Source organism: Astyanax mexicanus, chromosome 23 (assembly GCF_023375975.1).
Source record: "Astyanax mexicanus isolate ESR-SI-001 chromosome 23, AstMex3_surface, whole genome shotgun sequence".
Lineage (NCBI taxonomy): Eukaryota > Metazoa > Chordata > Actinopteri > Characiformes > Acestrorhamphidae > Astyanax > Astyanax mexicanus.
This window is the reverse complement of record NC_064430.1, coordinates 14328313-14344595: the sequence shown is the minus strand read 5'-3', so window position 1 is coordinate 14344595 and position 16283 is coordinate 14328313. Positions and strand designations below refer to the sequence as shown.

The following is a 16283-nucleotide window of genomic DNA, read 5'->3' as shown; positions in this document are numbered from 1 at the left end:
CCCATCAGCACATCAACAGCAGTCCATTGCTGGTGATTGGAGGAGTTCTTATGAATGGCGATTAGGTAATTGGCATTCCAGACTTCTCATAATTTTAATCAGACTATTACTCAAATCTCTTAATTGATCTATTTGCTCTTTTTTGCATCTCAGAAATCGTTCATTTTGGTTATCAGTGCAGAAGGAAATGTCAGGTTGCTCATTCGTGTTAAGACAATTTCAAAGTTAAATGCTAATGTAGATCTTTCATTTTCTCTCAAACTGGGTTAGAAATTGAAATTAGGCAGATTACCTTAGATTAGGGAAGGCATAACAGCAGTAATAATTACTGGCATTAGGCCAGTTGCCTAAGTTATGTGTAACTGTTTTGGATGGCCACATACATTTGGTTACACAATAGTTTGTGTTTGATTAATTCTAAGGTTCACCGCACCATTGATGAAAAGCTTTACAGGAAGAATGTCTGGAGCTCTCTCTCTCTCTCTCTCTCTCTCTCTCTCTCTCTCTCTCTCACACACACACACACACACACACACACTATTTAAGGTAAATGTTTAATTTGTTATTTTTGTTAACTTTTTTTAAACATTTCTTTTTATTATAAATCATTACCATATTTTCTGCACTATATGGCGTGTCGGATTATAAGGCACACTGTCAAGGAATGTCTATTTTCTGGTCTATTTTCATACATAAGGCACACTGGATTATAAGGCGTTTTAAGCAACAAGAGTAAGGAACAAGGGTGTCGCCATGTTTCCCTTCTAATGGGGAAGCTGGGGGAAGCGCTTAAATAAACAAATCTTTAATTCTTAAAATATATATATATATATTTTCTTCAAGTCAAACAAGCGCTGGATGGTAATCTACAATCTTTCTCTCCTGAAAACTGTTTATTTAGGTAAGTAAAGCGCTCCTTTTTGTTTACAGTAAACTTAGATTACCAATATTTTAGCGTGGTTAGCAACAGTGCTAGCCATGGTTAGCAGCACTTAACACTAGTAAATGCTGCCCAACAGCGCTACACTGAGGACCCTGAGTGCTCTGGCAAGCCAGGGCGCTATCAGCTAGCGGTTCGTCCTACGTAGCTTGTTTTAACACTGTAAACATGCAGATTATAGTCCGATATACTCACCTCTGAACAGTGAAAAACCTAGCACTGCAGTTAGCTGCTAATTTTATTACAGCCTCAGCCTGAGTGCTGGAGAAACTTTACTGAAACTCCTTTATAACACTGTACTTCAGCAAAGTGGCCCTCCCCAGTCACGAAACTACAGCGGGTTGCCAAATTCAGCAGGCTGAATCTACACAATCTACACAAAGTTTAGACTAGTAGGAGAGGCAGAGAACTTAGAGTACGAGCGAGAGGAGAAATACAGCAATTCTAAACTCTTCTATTACCCGTATTTAGCGTTATATTGACTGTATTTTACACGAGGTCGGCTGTGCCCTGCGTGAGGGAGCACCGCATTGAGAAACAGCTCTAGTCCCCAATAAGCACATCTAGTGGTGGTGATAAAGTACCTGACTAAATTAGCTAGACAGTTAGCTTACCTGTTCAGGAGAAAAGTAGCAGCTCTGGGTCGGTCTTGTAGTCTATTTGAGCTCTAAGTTTCCAACTTTCAAACTCACTGCCAATATTTACTCGTGTTATATTCCTTCTTTGGTCACTGAGCTTTCATGCTGAGGCTTTTTAAGCTGTGTAGTAGCTGAAGTTAAAATAGGAACGTACTGCTGACGCCCTGCTGACAAGAGCTGCCAGTGCTTTCACTCAACATGTTTTCTTAATATCTGATGATACATCCTGATCATTTAATCATTTACTACTGAAAATTTGTTGCATATTGGTCCTTTAAAGAAGTTGTGAGCAGAGGGAAGCATAAAGTGCTGTAAGATTTTGTCAAAAAACACTTCACTGACTTTGAACTTGATATAACGCAGTGGACCAACACCAGCAGATGACATAGCTCTCCAAACCATCACTGATTGTAGAAACTTCACACTAGACCTCAAGCAGCTTGGACTGTGTGCCTCTCCACTCTGCCTCTGGTCTCTTGATTTCCAAATTAAATGTAAAATTTACTGCTGGTGTTGATCCACCGTGTTAAATAAAGTCTAAAGTCATGGCAGTGTTTTCCCAGAAAATCTTACAGCACTTCATGCTTCCCTCTGCTGACCACTTTTATGAAGATGCAGATTTCATTTTCCAGCAGGACTTGGCACACTGGCCACACTTCAAAAAGTACCAGTTGGTCTTATTTAATATTTTAATTCTCTAAACACTGACATTTGTGTTTTCATTGGTTGTAAGCCACAATTATAGTTCACTCTGTGTGTTATACATCTATGTAATATATGAGTTTCACATTTTTAACTGAATTAATGAAATAAAGTTATAATGGACGATTATAATGGATCTTTTATATAGCTCTTGGTTTTGTCCAGAATGAATGAAAGTTGCATGTGGACATTCTTACTATCTTCACCAGAAGATTATCTGCAGCAATGATGTTGCTCAAGTCTTGATTTTGTTCATTCTGAGGTTTCCCACAGCTTTAAGTAACAAAAACACAGAGATCTGTGAAAGGGAAGTCTGAAACTGCTATCAGTGTATATAAACCAAATCTCTGCCCAACTGTTTTTTATTGTAGAGTCTATTCTCTATAAACTCCCATCATGTACCTGACTCTGTCTCTCATCTTGCTAATGCTGCTGGCTTTCAGTCCAGCTCAGACTCGCTCCATTAAGGTGAGCTTTTACACACACAGATTATTATTTAAATTACTGCAATTATTGGAAAGCTTATCTATTTAAAAAAAATGAAAAATGTTTGTTTTACACTAGGCAGTCGAAATACATGGCCCAAAAGACCCTGGTAAAATATTTTTATCACATAATTAAAATGTGAATATTAATTAAAAACTATTAGTGTTGCTCACTTGTAACACCTTTTTTCTCACAGGATTCAACAGCGCTGGAGATGATGAGTTATCTGTCTCGGCTATAATCGAAAGAGCTAATAGAGATATCGGTAAGATTGCAAATTTCTTTGCACATGCTATCCTGCTGTTTGTTAGAATTTCTGGTCTATTCATAATGGTTTATGATTGCATCGTAATCTATTCATGCATGTGCTGATTATTAAGTAGCTACATATGCTACTAACTCAACATTATAACAGACTATTTAATGTTATTGAAGGCAATTTGGAACACAACACAAAAAGACTAGTGTGTTGAGAAGGACCATATGACTTACATCCTCCAACTTCCAAAAAGAGGACCTGCATCTTTGTTTAAATGTGTAATTCTTCTTTTATACCAATTATTGTGACAACCTTTAACTGACTATTTTATACTGTTTGTTTTGAATGTTTATTATTATATATGGTTGTAATTTATGTCAATGTTTCTGCTGATGCACTGGATTCTAACACTTGATGACCCTCTTTTTGTTGTCTTAAAAATAAGGTGAATATATTACCTTAAACAGTAATTTTGGCAATAAAATAAAATGCTGGTGTTTTAATTCTGTAATGCTGGGTTGTATATTACACAGGACAGAAACCAGAGGATCCTACAATCACGTTTGGTGATATTCTTGTGGATGATGGATTACAGAATGCAGATCCCTGCACTTCTAGAAATCCTAGTTGCCTGTGGCCCAAGAATAAGAATGGGATCGTCTACGTACCCTACATCATTTCCAACCAGTTCTGTAAGTGTCACATTTCACCTGACTTAATGAACATTGCATTCCCTCCTCCCCTTCTCCATCAAGCAAAATACCTTTATTTTCTTGACAGGTCCCAAAGAAAAAAAGTTGATCACTGACATACTAAAGACCTTTAGAAATTCCACCTGCATCCAATTTGTACCCCGTGACAGAGAGGAAGACTATATCCACATTCAGAATCTTAAAGGGTATTTAAACTTTTCTAATTGAGAATTTTGACACAGAACAGAATCATTTTCATATTTCATGTGTTTGTACAAAAATGTCATTTTTGGTAACTTAAGACTCTCCAGACTGAAAAAGAGACAACAAACCTGTTCTATTTTTTTCCATTTCTTCCCAAGGTGCTATTCTTCAGTGGGTCGCAGGGGAGGAGAGCAGACTTTATCTCTGAGTAGACAAGGATGTCTCTACAAGCGTGCAGTACAGCATGAGTTTATCCATGCTCTGGGATTTCACCACGAGCAGAGTCGCAGTGATCGTGACCAGCACATCAGAATCGTCTATGAAAACATTGATCCAGGTAAAAGGTTTAAAATCACCATTTAATCACAAAGCTCTTTTAATCATTTAGAGAGCATTTGATTTAAAAAAAAAACAAATAAACAAACATACTTATTGAACACGCTACTGCTTGCTAGCTAACAGAGATAAGTTACATGCACAACCTGATATGTATCATTAAATGTATCAATTATCTTCTCAGAAATCACACGTCACTATTCTTCCCAGTCATAAGGATGCTGTGTGGTACGGCAGGGTCATAAACATTAGGGTCATATGTTCCAATCACTGGTCAAAAAATATATATTTTTTTTATAAATTATTTCCCCATTTGTCTTTTGTCATTGAATAATTTACATCATAGTTTCCGTTAATAAAATGAATACTGCATCCAAATATTCAGTCATACACTAAAGGACTGGTATCAGGATATATTCTTCAGTTTTAACAAGAATTAGAAAAACCTACATACTTCTGATACTTTTAAGTTAATTTAACTGATTTTTCTTACAGATAAGAAACATAACTTTAACAAAGTGGACACCAACAATTTGAAAACTCCTTATGACTATGGCTCAGTTATGCACTATGGAAGGTAAACCTTTTTTGACTTCAACCATTTCAATATATTAACCACTCATCCACACTATTAACCACTCAGACCACTGATGTGATCTTCTGTGGGTTTTAGGAATGCTTTCTCCAATAACGGTCAGCCAACCATGATTCCCATCCCGGACCAGAACGTGGCTGTTGGACGTGCTCAAGAGATGAACGCCAACGACGTCTTGCGCATCAAACGTCTCTACTGTGCTTGATCTCTGTTTCTTTCGAAATAATATGTAATATTTTATTTTCTTCTTATAAAACGAGCACAAAACCAGGATGCATAAAAAAACTGCAGTGCTATTTTTTTTTTGGATAAGTATAAAAAAAAGCTTAGCTACTTTATAATTTTTTCTTTTTTAAGGGGGTTGGACCCATATTGCTGTTATCGAGTCCATAATTCCACCTTTTTTAAAAAATGTACGATTTAATTGGAAGTGAAAATCCTTTTATGTTTGTTTCTGAAAAAAAAAATTAAAAGTTTTATCAGCAAGTTAGCCCTAGTTGTGATCTTTTTGAACACCGGCAAGATTATGTAATTTGGGTACATGGAGTAACCTAGACCCACAATATTGTAAAAGACAAGAAGTCAACATTAAATAATTCATATTATAACATAAATAATATATATTTATTATTTAATGTTGAATTTAATTCCAAAGTTGCTTAATGTGACATTTAGTTCCTATACTGGGAAATGCAATAAATATAATTTTTTCTCTGTTAGGATATTTTGTCTTACTAAGAATTGTGTAAGTGTAAGATTATTTTGCTTAATTTAGGAATAATATATCTTATCAGTCCTTGTTTTGTGTAATTTGAACTCAATAAGCACAAGAAGTCACCAGACAAGTTATTCTAATTCTTGTGTCAAAATGTAAGCCAAAAAATGCCTTTGGTTGATTTTAGTTTTACTTTGCAATTGCTTATTTTAAGAAATCTTATTAAGAAAAATCTTCTTTTTTGCTTAACATAAGCATATCTATTTCTATTTGTATATATTTTACCAATGAATTTTGCAGCGAATATAATGACTTATAATGACCTGGGGGAACCCACTAAGGGACACATGCTGAATGGTTCACTCATTAACTCCTTCACTATTTGCTATTTTGTGAACCTACTAGAGAATGATCAAACAACAAACCTCCACACTGCATTATGTTTGTGCTGCTCTGGGAGCATCTCACACAACACCACCACACTGCATTAGGGTATACACTAGAAATTCTATTGTACATTAGGCGATGCATTGTGGATGTTCGATGTTGAACTATCCACAATATATAATGTTGAGATGTTAAGGAGTATAATGTTGAGATTTTAAACAGCACTACAAAATTGAATGAATGGACTCTGACAATTGATGCTATTTAAGCAAAGCGGTGAAAGGTCACAAGGTGTGAAAAAAGATTGTTGACAGGGTGTAAGATAGCAAAGAGCATCACAACATGCCTTGTGCAGGGTGTACAACAGGGCCCTAAGTGTTCTTTTTTTATTTCTTTTTGCAAATTTGGAGTGATAAGAAAAAATGTACTGAGCCACTAAGCCAATAGATTTTTTTGCAGTGTAATCCCTGTCCAGAAGTGGCATTAACTTCTCTGGGCTTGGAGGCATCTGCCATCACACAGTGGAAACATAGGCTGTAGTCAGAGAAATCAGTATTCCAGATCTTTTTTTTTTTTTTTTTTGAAGAAATGGTCCTATGGGCTCCAGACTAAAGATAAAAAGAACAATCCAGACTGTTACCAGGAACCAGCAAGTACATAAGCCACTGTCAGTATACTTCAGTAGTCTTCAAGCTAAAACCTTTACAAGATATTAATTTGTTTTTTTTTTACGAGAAAATGGCTGGATACAACATGAAATATCAGTATAATACTGTTTGCAGTTAACTTAAGATGAAAGTAAATGTTAGAAACAGTGCTAGTTTTATTTGCATTTTTAAATAATGGAAAGTTCAAATGTATAAAGTGGCCTCAAAAAATGTGTGTTTTAGGTTATAAAGTCAGAAAAAACTGTGTGAATATATACATAGCGTCTTATGCGTCATATATGTAAAGTTCTTGGTTTTGTCCAGGTTTGTAGAATGATTTAAAGGTAAGTTGGGGGATGTTTGCATGTAAATGTTATTACTATCTTTCTCAGAAGATGATCTGCCACAATGATGTTGCTTAAGTTATCGTTTTGTTCATTCTGAGGTTTCCCACAGCCTTAAGTAACACAAACACAGAGATCTGTGAGAGGGAAGTCTGAAATTGCTGCCAGTGTATATAAACCAAATCTCTGCCCAACCGTTTTCCACTGTAGAGTCCATTCTCTGCAGACTCCGATCATGCGCCTGACTCTGTCCCTCATCCTGCTGCTGCTGCTGGCTTTCAGTCCAGCTCAGAGTCGCTCCATTAAGGTGTGCTCTCTCTCACTCTCTCTTTCTTATACACACGCAGTTTGATATTAAAAAATCCAAAATCAAAATAAAGCTTTATTGAGAAGTACCATTATTTAAAACTTTATTGATTATTTACTTTAAAAAGAATTGTTCTAAACTAAAAAAAAATGTTCTACACTAGGCAGGTGACATATACGGCCCAGAAGATACTGGTATAATATTTTTTTTTCATGTAATTAGAATGTTAAAATATTAACAAAAATATTGAGTGTTGTTCACTTTTCTGATCACTTTTCTTTCTTTTACAGGATTCAACAGCATTGGGGATGCTAATTTGACCGTCTCGACTATAATCGAAAAAGCTAATAGGAATATTGGTAATTTCCTTTTATTCTTCTTTATGCCAACTAAATAGCATAATTCACATAATGCAATTCATCGTAATTGCATATGCTTCATGTGCTTTCTTGCACAGTAATGTTAGCAATAAATTAATTCTGTAATTGTTATTTGTTTTATTTTTACCCCCTGTTTTACACAGGACAGACACCGGAAGATCCTACGATCAGGTTTGGTGATATTCTTGTGGATGATGGATTACAGAATGCAGACCGCTGCACTTCTAGAAAGCCAAGTTGCATGTGGCCCATGAATTCAGACGGCAACACCTACATACCTTACATCATTTCCAACCAGTTCCGTAAGTGACACTGGCTTATCTGGCTTAAAATGATGTGGATGCACCCCCTTCCCTATAAATTAGTCTACATGTATTCCTTTAACAGGTCCCAAACAAAAAGATTTAATCACTTCTGTACTAAAGACCTTTGAGAAGTCCACCTGCATCCGCTTCAAACCCCGCGATAGAGAGGAAGACTATATTGACGTTCAGAGTCTCGAAGGGTATTTAAACTTTTTAAATTCTAAATCTTCACACAAAACCACCATATACTACAGATGTTATATTGCGTACAGAAATGTATGGCTTTAAATTCTATTCATGATCTATTTGTTGTTACAGGTGCTACTCTTTTGTGGGTCGCACAGGGGGAGGGCAGACTCTATCTCTGAATAGAAGAGGATGCCTCCACAAAAAAATAATACAGCATGAGTTGCTCCATGCTCTGGGATTTCACCATGAGCAGTGCCGCAGCGACCGTGACCAGCATATCAGAATCCTCTATGAAAACATTATACCAGGTAAGAGAAATGGAACTGAATTGCAGTTTTAAAATCACTATTGTCACCACTTCAAACCCTTTTTAGCATCTTACATGGATCCCATGTAGGCCAAGTGTGGAGTGCATCACTCAGTTTAACCCCCCTGTTCTCACATGGTTCCTCCTATGAAATATCATGCCTATAAAAAGCATTACATTTTTATTTATTAAATTTAAATGTATACATAACAAAAAATGTTTTGATTCTTATTTATAAAATGAAGCTATTCTGTAGTGTAAGTGATGTAATAGTTTTATACAAATTAGACTTTGAATGAAAGATCAGAATACTTAAAGTACTAATAATGTGCTTATCTGTTTTATGTTCCTGGTCATAATTACCCGACTTGTAAGATTGTGATTAAAATAATTATAGAATACTCTCCTCCTATAATCATCTGTAAACATTAAATAAATAGCAAACATGTAACAATGCTTATAGTCAAAAATTAAAGATTTTTGAAGTTACATCACCATGCTTTTTTTTTTTTTTACAAGAATTAGTGGAGAAACATATGCATTTGTGATTTATTCAAATCCCCTGATTGATTTTCTTAAAGGAGAGGAACATAACTTTGACAAAGAGGACACCAACAACTTGAACACTCCTTATGACTATGGCTCAGTTATGCACTATGAACGGTACATTTTCCTTTTAACCTCAGCCATTACAACATATAGCCACACTATTAACCACTCAGACTATCGTACTAAAGTGATCTGTGGGTTTTAGGGATGCTTTCTCCAGGAACGGTCAGCCAACCATGGTTCCCATCCCGAATCAGAATGTGGCTGTTGGACGGGCTGAAGAGATGAGTGCCAACGACATCTTGCGCATCAAAAAGCTCTACTGTGATTAATTAGTCTCTTTAGTAATAATATATAATTCCCTGAAAGTGATCTTAAATCTAGCATGCTTTAAAATGCTCTGCTTTGTCATTTTAATTTGGAGGAGTGTTATAAACATAGAGAAGTTGCTTTTGCTTTATTTCTTCTTTTGCTGTTATTGCCCCCCCCCCCCCCTCACTCCATGTTATGCCTGTTTTAAAAAAGTAAAAAAATAAATAAATAAATAAAATAAGATTTAAACATTACCAAAATTTTTCTTGCTTTCTTTCTTTTGTTTTAAAAGTAGGTTTAGCATCAGTTGTGATGTCTTTGGATATGAATGATAATAGAAAATGTATTTTTGAAAAACACTGCTTTTGGACTTTATGTTAACAGGGCCTAAGAAATAGCAGGAAGGTAATCTTTAGGTAAGAGAGAAAATCTGTATTGAATATAACTGCATTAGGTGCTTAGGAGGACTGGTAATTACTGAGCGCGGTCACCATGACCTCATTTCGATGATATCGATAAAATATCGAGATTGTGACACCCCTAATATTTATGTACTTTTTACATGGTTTAAATCGTGTCCGGAGTTTCTGTCAACACCATAAGATTTTTCTAAAAATGCAAAAAAACTGGCATTATATTGGCCAAATTACACTCTAAGAAACACTTTTTCACTTCCTGTTTGGTGGAAATGCTAAGAGGCCACTGCTCTGGTAAGTAAATATTTCTCGTATTGTTCCTTAATTATCTTTTTTTTTTTTTACAAAACCTGCTATGTCACAACCATAGAGTGTCAACACCATGGTCAATAAAATTCAAGGTTTATGTGATTTTATTAAGAAATAAAAGTTTAATCAAACTTTATTGTTGAGGCCACAAGCAGCTGGTGACAAACAAGATTCGCTTCTGCAAAGAAATCACGTGTTATGATGATGAAAAATTTAAGATTTCGTCAACTCCGTAAGACTCCATCAGAAGTCAACTCCGTAAGAAATTTTGTAATGAGGACCTTTTCAATCGGTTGTTGCCAGGTGTTTAAATTCATGCCATATATTTGATGAGTTTATGGACTGTTCAAGAGATCTGATATGCCTGTGGGTGTGAGTGCAAAAATAAGGATTGATATTAAATGGCCTTTTATTCTGAAATGTTACAGTTGATAAGTTGAATTTTTGAAGTTCAATGGTCATGTTAAATTAAGTTATCTCCAGTTCTCTTCTAATGCGTCAACACCGTCAACAGCTCCTCAACTCCATAAGACGAGTTTTCTGTTCATTTTTGTTTTTAAAACTACATTTTTTTATTACATTGTCTCAGATTATCTCAATAAAAACACTGCTTTTCCTAAATAAATTTGTAATTTTTGTGTTGCTGACTATCATTGTTTGTTTTTGAGATTAAAATATAAATGTGAATATGAATATTTCCCCAGTTATAATAATCGGAGGCTTGATAATATATATTTTTAAAGTAATAGTATTAGTTTAAAAACATGGATTGAATAAAACAGATTAAAATAACATCCAGTAGTCAAAATAATTGCAATAAGTTTATTCAAAATACATATTTTTTACGTTTCTTTGTGTCTTACAGTGTTAACAAAATCCCGGGCTTGTCCACCAAACATGAAGAAAATGTTAAAAATGTTAAACCTGGGAGATTGTATTTTCACAGCATCAAAAGGCCAACACCTGGGACAACTATAATATACAAATATATTTTGGAAAAATCAACATTTTATTTTTAGAAATTAAAACCCCATTGTGTCCCTTGTGTCAAGAATCCCTGGTTTAAATCTTATTTTATTTATTTTTTTCATTTTAAAACAGGCATAACATGGAGTGAGGGGGGGGGGGGGGGGGGTATAACAGCAAAAGAAGAAATAAAGCAAAAGCAACTACGCTATTTTTATAACACTCTTCCAAATAAAAATGGCAAAGCAGAGCATTTTAAAGCATGTTAGGTTTGAGATCATTTTCAGTAAATTTCATGTTATTCCTAAAGAGACTAATTAATCACAGTAGAGCTTTTTGATGCGCAAGATGTCGTTGGCACTCATCTCTTCAGCCCGTCCAACAGCCACATTCTGATTCGGGATGGGAACCATGGTTGGCTGACCGTTCCTGGAGAAAGCATCCCTAAAACCCACAGATCACTTTAGTACGATAGTCTGAGTGGTTAATAGTGTGGCGATACGTTTTAATGGCTGAGGTTAAAAGGAAACTTTACCTTCCATAGTGCATAACTGAGCCATAGTCATAAGGAGTGTTCAAGTTGTTGGTGTCCTTTTTGTCAAAGTTATGTTCCTTTCCTTTAAGAAAATCAATCAGGGGATTTGAATAAATCACAAATGCATATGTTTCTCCACTAATTCTTGTAAAAAAAAAAAAGCATGGTGATGTAACCAAAACAAATCATACATGTTTGACTATAAGCATTGTTACATGTTTGCAATTTATTTAATGTTTACAGATGATTATAGGAGGAGAGTATTCTATAATTATTTTAATCATAATCTTACAAGTCTGGTAATTATGACCAGGAACATAAAACAGATAAACACATTATTAGTACTTTAAGTATTCTGATCTTTCATTCAAAGTCTAATTTGTATAAAACTATTGCATCACTTACACTACAGAAAGAATGTTATATAAAAACCTTTGAATGTAAAACACATCCTTATATTGTAATAGCATATTATATTAGAGTAGCATTGTTTCCTTTTATAAATAAGAATCAAAACATGTTTTGTTATGCATAAAAAAATATGCTTTTTATAGGCTTGATATTTCATAGTAAGGACCATGTGAGACCAGGGGGGTTAAACTGGGTGGTGCACTCCACACTGGGCCATACACCTTAGCCTGTCTGTTCAGTGTCTTTCTTTTCTTTTGTTCCTTCCTGCTCCTGTCCTCTGTTCTCTTGTTTGTTTAACTGTCATGTTTTCCAGCCATGTGCTACTGTTGTGTTTTGGTCTTGTCTCCGCCTTAGCCCCGCCTTGTCATCTGTAACCCCTCCTGTCTCATTTGTAACTCTGCCCCCCTCATTACTTCCACAGGTGTCCCTGGTGTGTGCCTGTCTATAAATACCCCATGTGCTCCTTTGTTCTCTGTCCTGCTTTTTGTTTCATGCTGTCCTGTTCAATACTGTCTAGATGTTCATCTGTTATTGTCTACAGAGTTCCAGGTTTGCTTTATGTAGTTTGTTTCTTTGTTTGTTATTTTTGCAGTCTTTTAGTTATCCTCTGTTTCGTAGTGTTTTGTTTTAGTTTCCTTTTCTTTATATTTCTCCTTAGTGTTTTGTTCTTTGTTAGTTTCTGAAAGTCTAATAAAACTGTCTTGCGTTTGCATCCTGCCTCCTCTTTCATGTCACAGTAAGATGCTAAAAAGGGTTTGAAGTGGTGACAATAGTGATTTTAAAACTGCAATTCAGTTCCATTTCTCTTACCTGGATCAATGTTTTCATAGAGGATTCTGATGTGCTTGTCACGGTCGCTGCGGCACTGCTCATGGTGAAATCCCAGGGCATGGAGGAACTCGTGCTGTATTATTTTTTTGTAGAGACAGCCTCTGCTTTTTAGAGATAGAGTCTGCCTTCCCCCTGTGCGACCCACAAAAGAGTAGCACCTGTAACAACAAATAGACCATGAAAATAAATAAATATATTTATATATATATATATATATATATATATATATATATATATATATATATATATATATATATATATATAAACCTCTGTATCCTATATTATGTTATATTGCATACAGAAAGTTATGGTATAATATATGTAGTATATGGTGGTTTTGTGTGAAGATTCTGGATTTAAAAGGTTTAAATACCCTTCGAGACTCTGAACGTCAATATAGTCTTCCTCTCTATCGCGGGGTTTGAAGCGGATGCAGGTGGACTTCTCAAAGGTCTTTAGTACAGAAGTGATTAAATCTTTTTCATTGGGACCTGTTAAAGGAATACATGTAGACTAATTTATAGGGAAGGGGGTGCATCCACATCATTTTAAGCAAGATAAGATGCATCACTTACTGAACTGGTTGGAAATGATGTAAGGTATGTAGGTGTTGCCGTCTGAATTCATGGGCCACATGCAACTTGGCTTTCTAGAAGTGCAGCGGTCTGCATTCTGTAATCCATCATCCACAAGAATATCACCAAACCTGATCGTAGGATCTTCCAGTGTCTGTCCTGTGTAAAACAGGGGGTAAAAATAAAACAAATAACAATTACAGAATTAATTTATTGCTAACATTACTGTGCAAGAAAGCACATGCAGCATATGTAGCAAATGCAGTTATAATTTAGTTTGCATAAAGAGGAATAAAAGGAAATTACCAATATTCCTATTAGCTTTTTCGATTATAGCCGAGACGGTCAAATTAGCATCCCCAATGCTGTTGAATCCTATTACAAAAAAGTGAATCAGAAAAGTGAGCAATTTTTTTTGTTTATATTTTTACATTATAATTACAAGAGAAATATATGTTACCATTATCTTCTGGACCGTATATTTTGTCTGCCTAGTGAAGAACAAATTATTAACATTTTTTAGATTTTTCTCACATTTTTAAAAGTAAATACGCATTTATCTTTTCAATAATGGTACTTTGTAATAAAGCTTTGTTTTGATTTAGGATTTTATAATATCATACTTTGTGTGTATAAGAAAGAGTGAGAAAGAGCTCACCTTAATGGAGCGACTTTGAGCTGGACTGAAAGCCAGCAGCAGCAGCAGGATGAGGGACAGAGTCAGGCGCATGATCGGAGTCTGCAGAGAATGGACTCTACAGTGGAAAACGGTTGGGCAGAGATTTGGTTTATATACACTGGCAGCAATTTCAGACTTCCCTCTCACAGATCTCTGTGTTTGTGTTACTTAAGGCTGTGGGAAACCTCAGAATGAACAAAACGATAACTTAAGCAACATCATTGTGGCAGATCATCTTCTGAGAAAGATAGTAATAATAGTTCTACTATTACGACTCCGGAAGAAATGTTGTCAGTTGCACGATTTAATGTTTTAACATATTTAGCAAAACAAAGATACATATATGAAGAGGTTATAATGAAACAGTCTTCTAGTAGAGTCTTTGGCGTAGGCCCCGTCATCGGCCCAGGACTTGATACATCTGGGCTCTGCAGATCCTGTCGTACATTGGAGACAGGGGCGGAGCCAACCCCCGGGCAACCAAACGGGACCAACCTGGAGGCGGTGGGGAAGGAGGAGGGTAAGAACGACCATCAGCGTCTGAAAGGCAGCAAAGGTACTGAATGAGTGATCTTATTTAAAGGCAGAGGGAACAGCTGATTAGATAGGTAATTAGGTGACATAGCATTGGAGTCTTTAGTAGAACTTTCGCTGCGCTTTCATTTACATACAAACATCTCCCAACTTACCTTTTAATCATTCTACAACTAGCGCTGTTTCTAACATTTACTTTGATCTTAAGTTAACTGCAAACAGTATCATACTGATATTTCATGTTGTATCCAGCCATTTTCTTGTTTAGAAAAAATCATTAACATCTTGTAAAGGTGTCAGCTTGAAGACAGTCTGGATTGCTGGTAATAGTCTGGATTGTTCTTTCTATCTTTGGTCTGGAGCCCAAAGGACCCATTTCTTCCAAAAAAAAGGATGTGGAATACTGATTCCTCTGACTACAGTCCATGTTTCCACTGTTTGATAGATTCTGCCAGATGCTGTTCTGACTCAATAACTTGACTGTAAGTGTGAGGCTATGAAACTGTCCCTGAAGTTTGATCTCACACCAGTACTCACATCAAGAAATCTGCCAGACAGTGTTCAACTCAACTAAAGAAGCGTAGATAAGATTCTAGATGCTTTAATCCACAAAATCTTGTTAATACTTCGTACAGCAGGTGAAAAAGGATGATGATTTGCAGAGAGCTGAACAGACTCAAAATGGAGAATCAATTAAACTGAATAACAAGGGGATGCTAATAGGAAGAGGGGAGGAGCTACTAAGAGGGGGTACAGGGAGATTAAAATGACAAACTACCAAAGGCAACACAGTATCACAGATTCATATCGGAAAATAAAACATAGTGTAACATGACAGATGCCTCCAAACTAAGAGAAGTTAACACCACAGGGAATATAAAAGGCTTCTGTTTTGCATATTTTTAAATGTTCAGTATTCTTGTAATGTTCAGTAACCCCTTGCCCATGTGACTATATAAATCATCGTTTAAACATCAATGATCACTGGTGTTGAGCTTAGGTTTGTAACAATGAAAATTATATTTGTTATGAAGCATAACATATGAGTTTTCTCATCACTCCAAATTTGCAAAAAGGATTTAAAAAAAGAACACTTAGGGCCCTATAGTACACCCTTTACAAGGCACGTTGTGATGCTCTTTGCTGTCTTACATCCTGTCAACAATCTATTTTCACGCCTTGTGCCCGCATTGTTTAAATAGCATCCATGGCCAGAGTCCATTCATTCCATTTTATAGTGCTGTTTAAATATAGTTCACTATGAACACCCACAATGCATCGCCAAATGTACAATAGAATTTGTAGTGTATACCCTAATGCAGTGTGGTGGTGTTGTGTGAGATGCTCCCAGTGCAGTGCGGTGGTTTGTTGTTTGATCATTCCCTAGTACAGGGTCCAAGGTCCGGACCGTCGCCAATGAAAAATATGAGTGTATAGTTAGCCAGCTACTTTTACCTCATTATATAGTTAGCTTAATTGCTAATAATGCTAATAATGTAGCCAGTTAGTCTGTTAATGCTTGCTAACACATTTTGCTCTGTAATTTGTTCATATAGACCAATGTTCTGCAGACCACAAACAACCATACCTTTTACCTTTTTATTCTTTTATTTATGTTGTCTTTTTATGTATTTTATTTTCCTGTTTTCCCTGTTTTGTTTTAGTTCTACCATTTGCTTTATGTCAGGTCCTTGGTCTGTCTGCTTCGTATGTCTGTGTTATTCTTAGGTCTG

At 35.7% G+C, this 16283-nt stretch overlaps 3 protein-coding genes across 4 annotated transcripts; 2 read left to right on the top strand and 1 right to left on the bottom strand.

Annotated features, from left to right (window-relative positions):
- The first annotated feature begins 758 nt into the window (after window positions 1–758).
- Window positions 759–5330, top strand: LOC103036149 (hatching enzyme 1.2). Of its 2 annotated transcripts, XM_022668175.2 has the most exons (9): window positions 804–901; window positions 2652–2748; window positions 2845–2875; window positions 2963–3031; window positions 3559–3717; window positions 3806–3923; window positions 4080–4258; window positions 4753–4834; window positions 4931–5330. In XM_022668175.2, the coding sequence occupies exons 2-9, from the start codon at window positions 2677–2679 to the stop codon at window positions 5055–5057; spliced, it is 837 nt and encodes a 278-aa protein (XP_022523896.2). In that variant the 5' UTR covers window positions 804–901; window positions 2652–2676; the 3' UTR covers window positions 5058–5330. The 2 variants fall into 2 exon arrangements, with proteins under 2 accessions (XP_049327182.1, XP_022523896.2); XM_049471225.1 differs by lacking the exons at window positions 2652–2748; window positions 2845–2875 and having other exon boundaries at window positions 759–901.
- Window positions 5331–7127: 1797 nt separating this feature from the next.
- LOC111191946 (hatching enzyme 1.2-like) lies at window positions 7128–9520 on the top strand. Its single transcript, XM_022668173.2, has 8 exons — window positions 7128–7252; window positions 7416–7446; window positions 7543–7611; window positions 7776–7934; window positions 8020–8137; window positions 8256–8434; window positions 9015–9096; window positions 9188–9520. The coding sequence occupies exons 1-8, from the start codon at window positions 7181–7183 to the stop codon at window positions 9312–9314; spliced, it is 837 nt and encodes a 278-aa protein (XP_022523894.2). The 5' UTR covers window positions 7128–7180; the 3' UTR covers window positions 9315–9520.
- Window positions 9521–10827: 1307 nt separating this feature from the next.
- LOC111191947 (hatching enzyme 1.2) lies at window positions 10828–14109 on the bottom strand. The gene is made up of 8 exons (XM_022668174.2): window positions 13996–14109; window positions 13798–13828; window positions 13644–13712; window positions 13338–13496; window positions 13136–13253; window positions 12742–12920; window positions 11521–11602; window positions 10828–11429 (listed from the first exon to the last, which is right to left on the bottom strand). Exons 1-8 carry the CDS (start codon window positions 14065–14067, stop codon window positions 11303–11305), a joined length of 837 nt encoding a protein of 278 aa, XP_022523895.1. The 5' UTR covers window positions 14068–14109; the 3' UTR covers window positions 10828–11302.
- Window positions 14110–16283: the final 2174 nt, after the last annotated feature.

Coding starts and splice junctions, on each gene's coding strand:
- LOC111191946 (XM_022668173.2), top strand. CDS start 7,181: ATGCGCCTGACTCTGTCCCTCATCCTGCTGCTGCTGCTGGCTTTCAGT. Junction 7,253..7,415: donor CTCAGAGTCGCTCCATTAAG/GTGTGCTCTCTC, acceptor GTTCTACACTAG/GCAGGTGACATATACGGCCC. Junction 8,138..8,255: donor GACGTTCAGAGTCTCGAAGG/GTATTTAAACTT, acceptor TTGTTGTTACAG/GTGCTACTCTTTTGTGGGTC.
- LOC111191947 (XM_022668174.2), bottom strand. CDS start 14,067: ATGCGCCTGACTCTGTCCCTCATCCTGCTGCTGCTGCTGGCTTTCAGT. Junction 13,254..13,337: donor CATCATTTCCAACCAGTTCA/GTAAGTGATGCA, acceptor TTCCTTTAACAG/GTCCCAATGAAAAAGATTTA. Junction 12,921..13,135: donor GACGTTCAGAGTCTCGAAGG/GTATTTAAACCT, acceptor TTGTTGTTACAG/GTGCTACTCTTTTGTGGGTC.
- LOC103036149 (XM_022668175.2), top strand. CDS start 2,677: ATGTACCTGACTCTGTCTCTCATCTTGCTAATGCTGCTGGCTTTCAGT. Junction 2,749..2,844: donor CTCAGACTCGCTCCATTAAG/GTGAGCTTTTAC, acceptor GTTTTACACTAG/GCAGTCGAAATACATGGCCC. Junction 3,718..3,805: donor CATCATTTCCAACCAGTTCT/GTAAGTGTCACA, acceptor TTTTCTTGACAG/GTCCCAAAGAAAAAAAGTTG.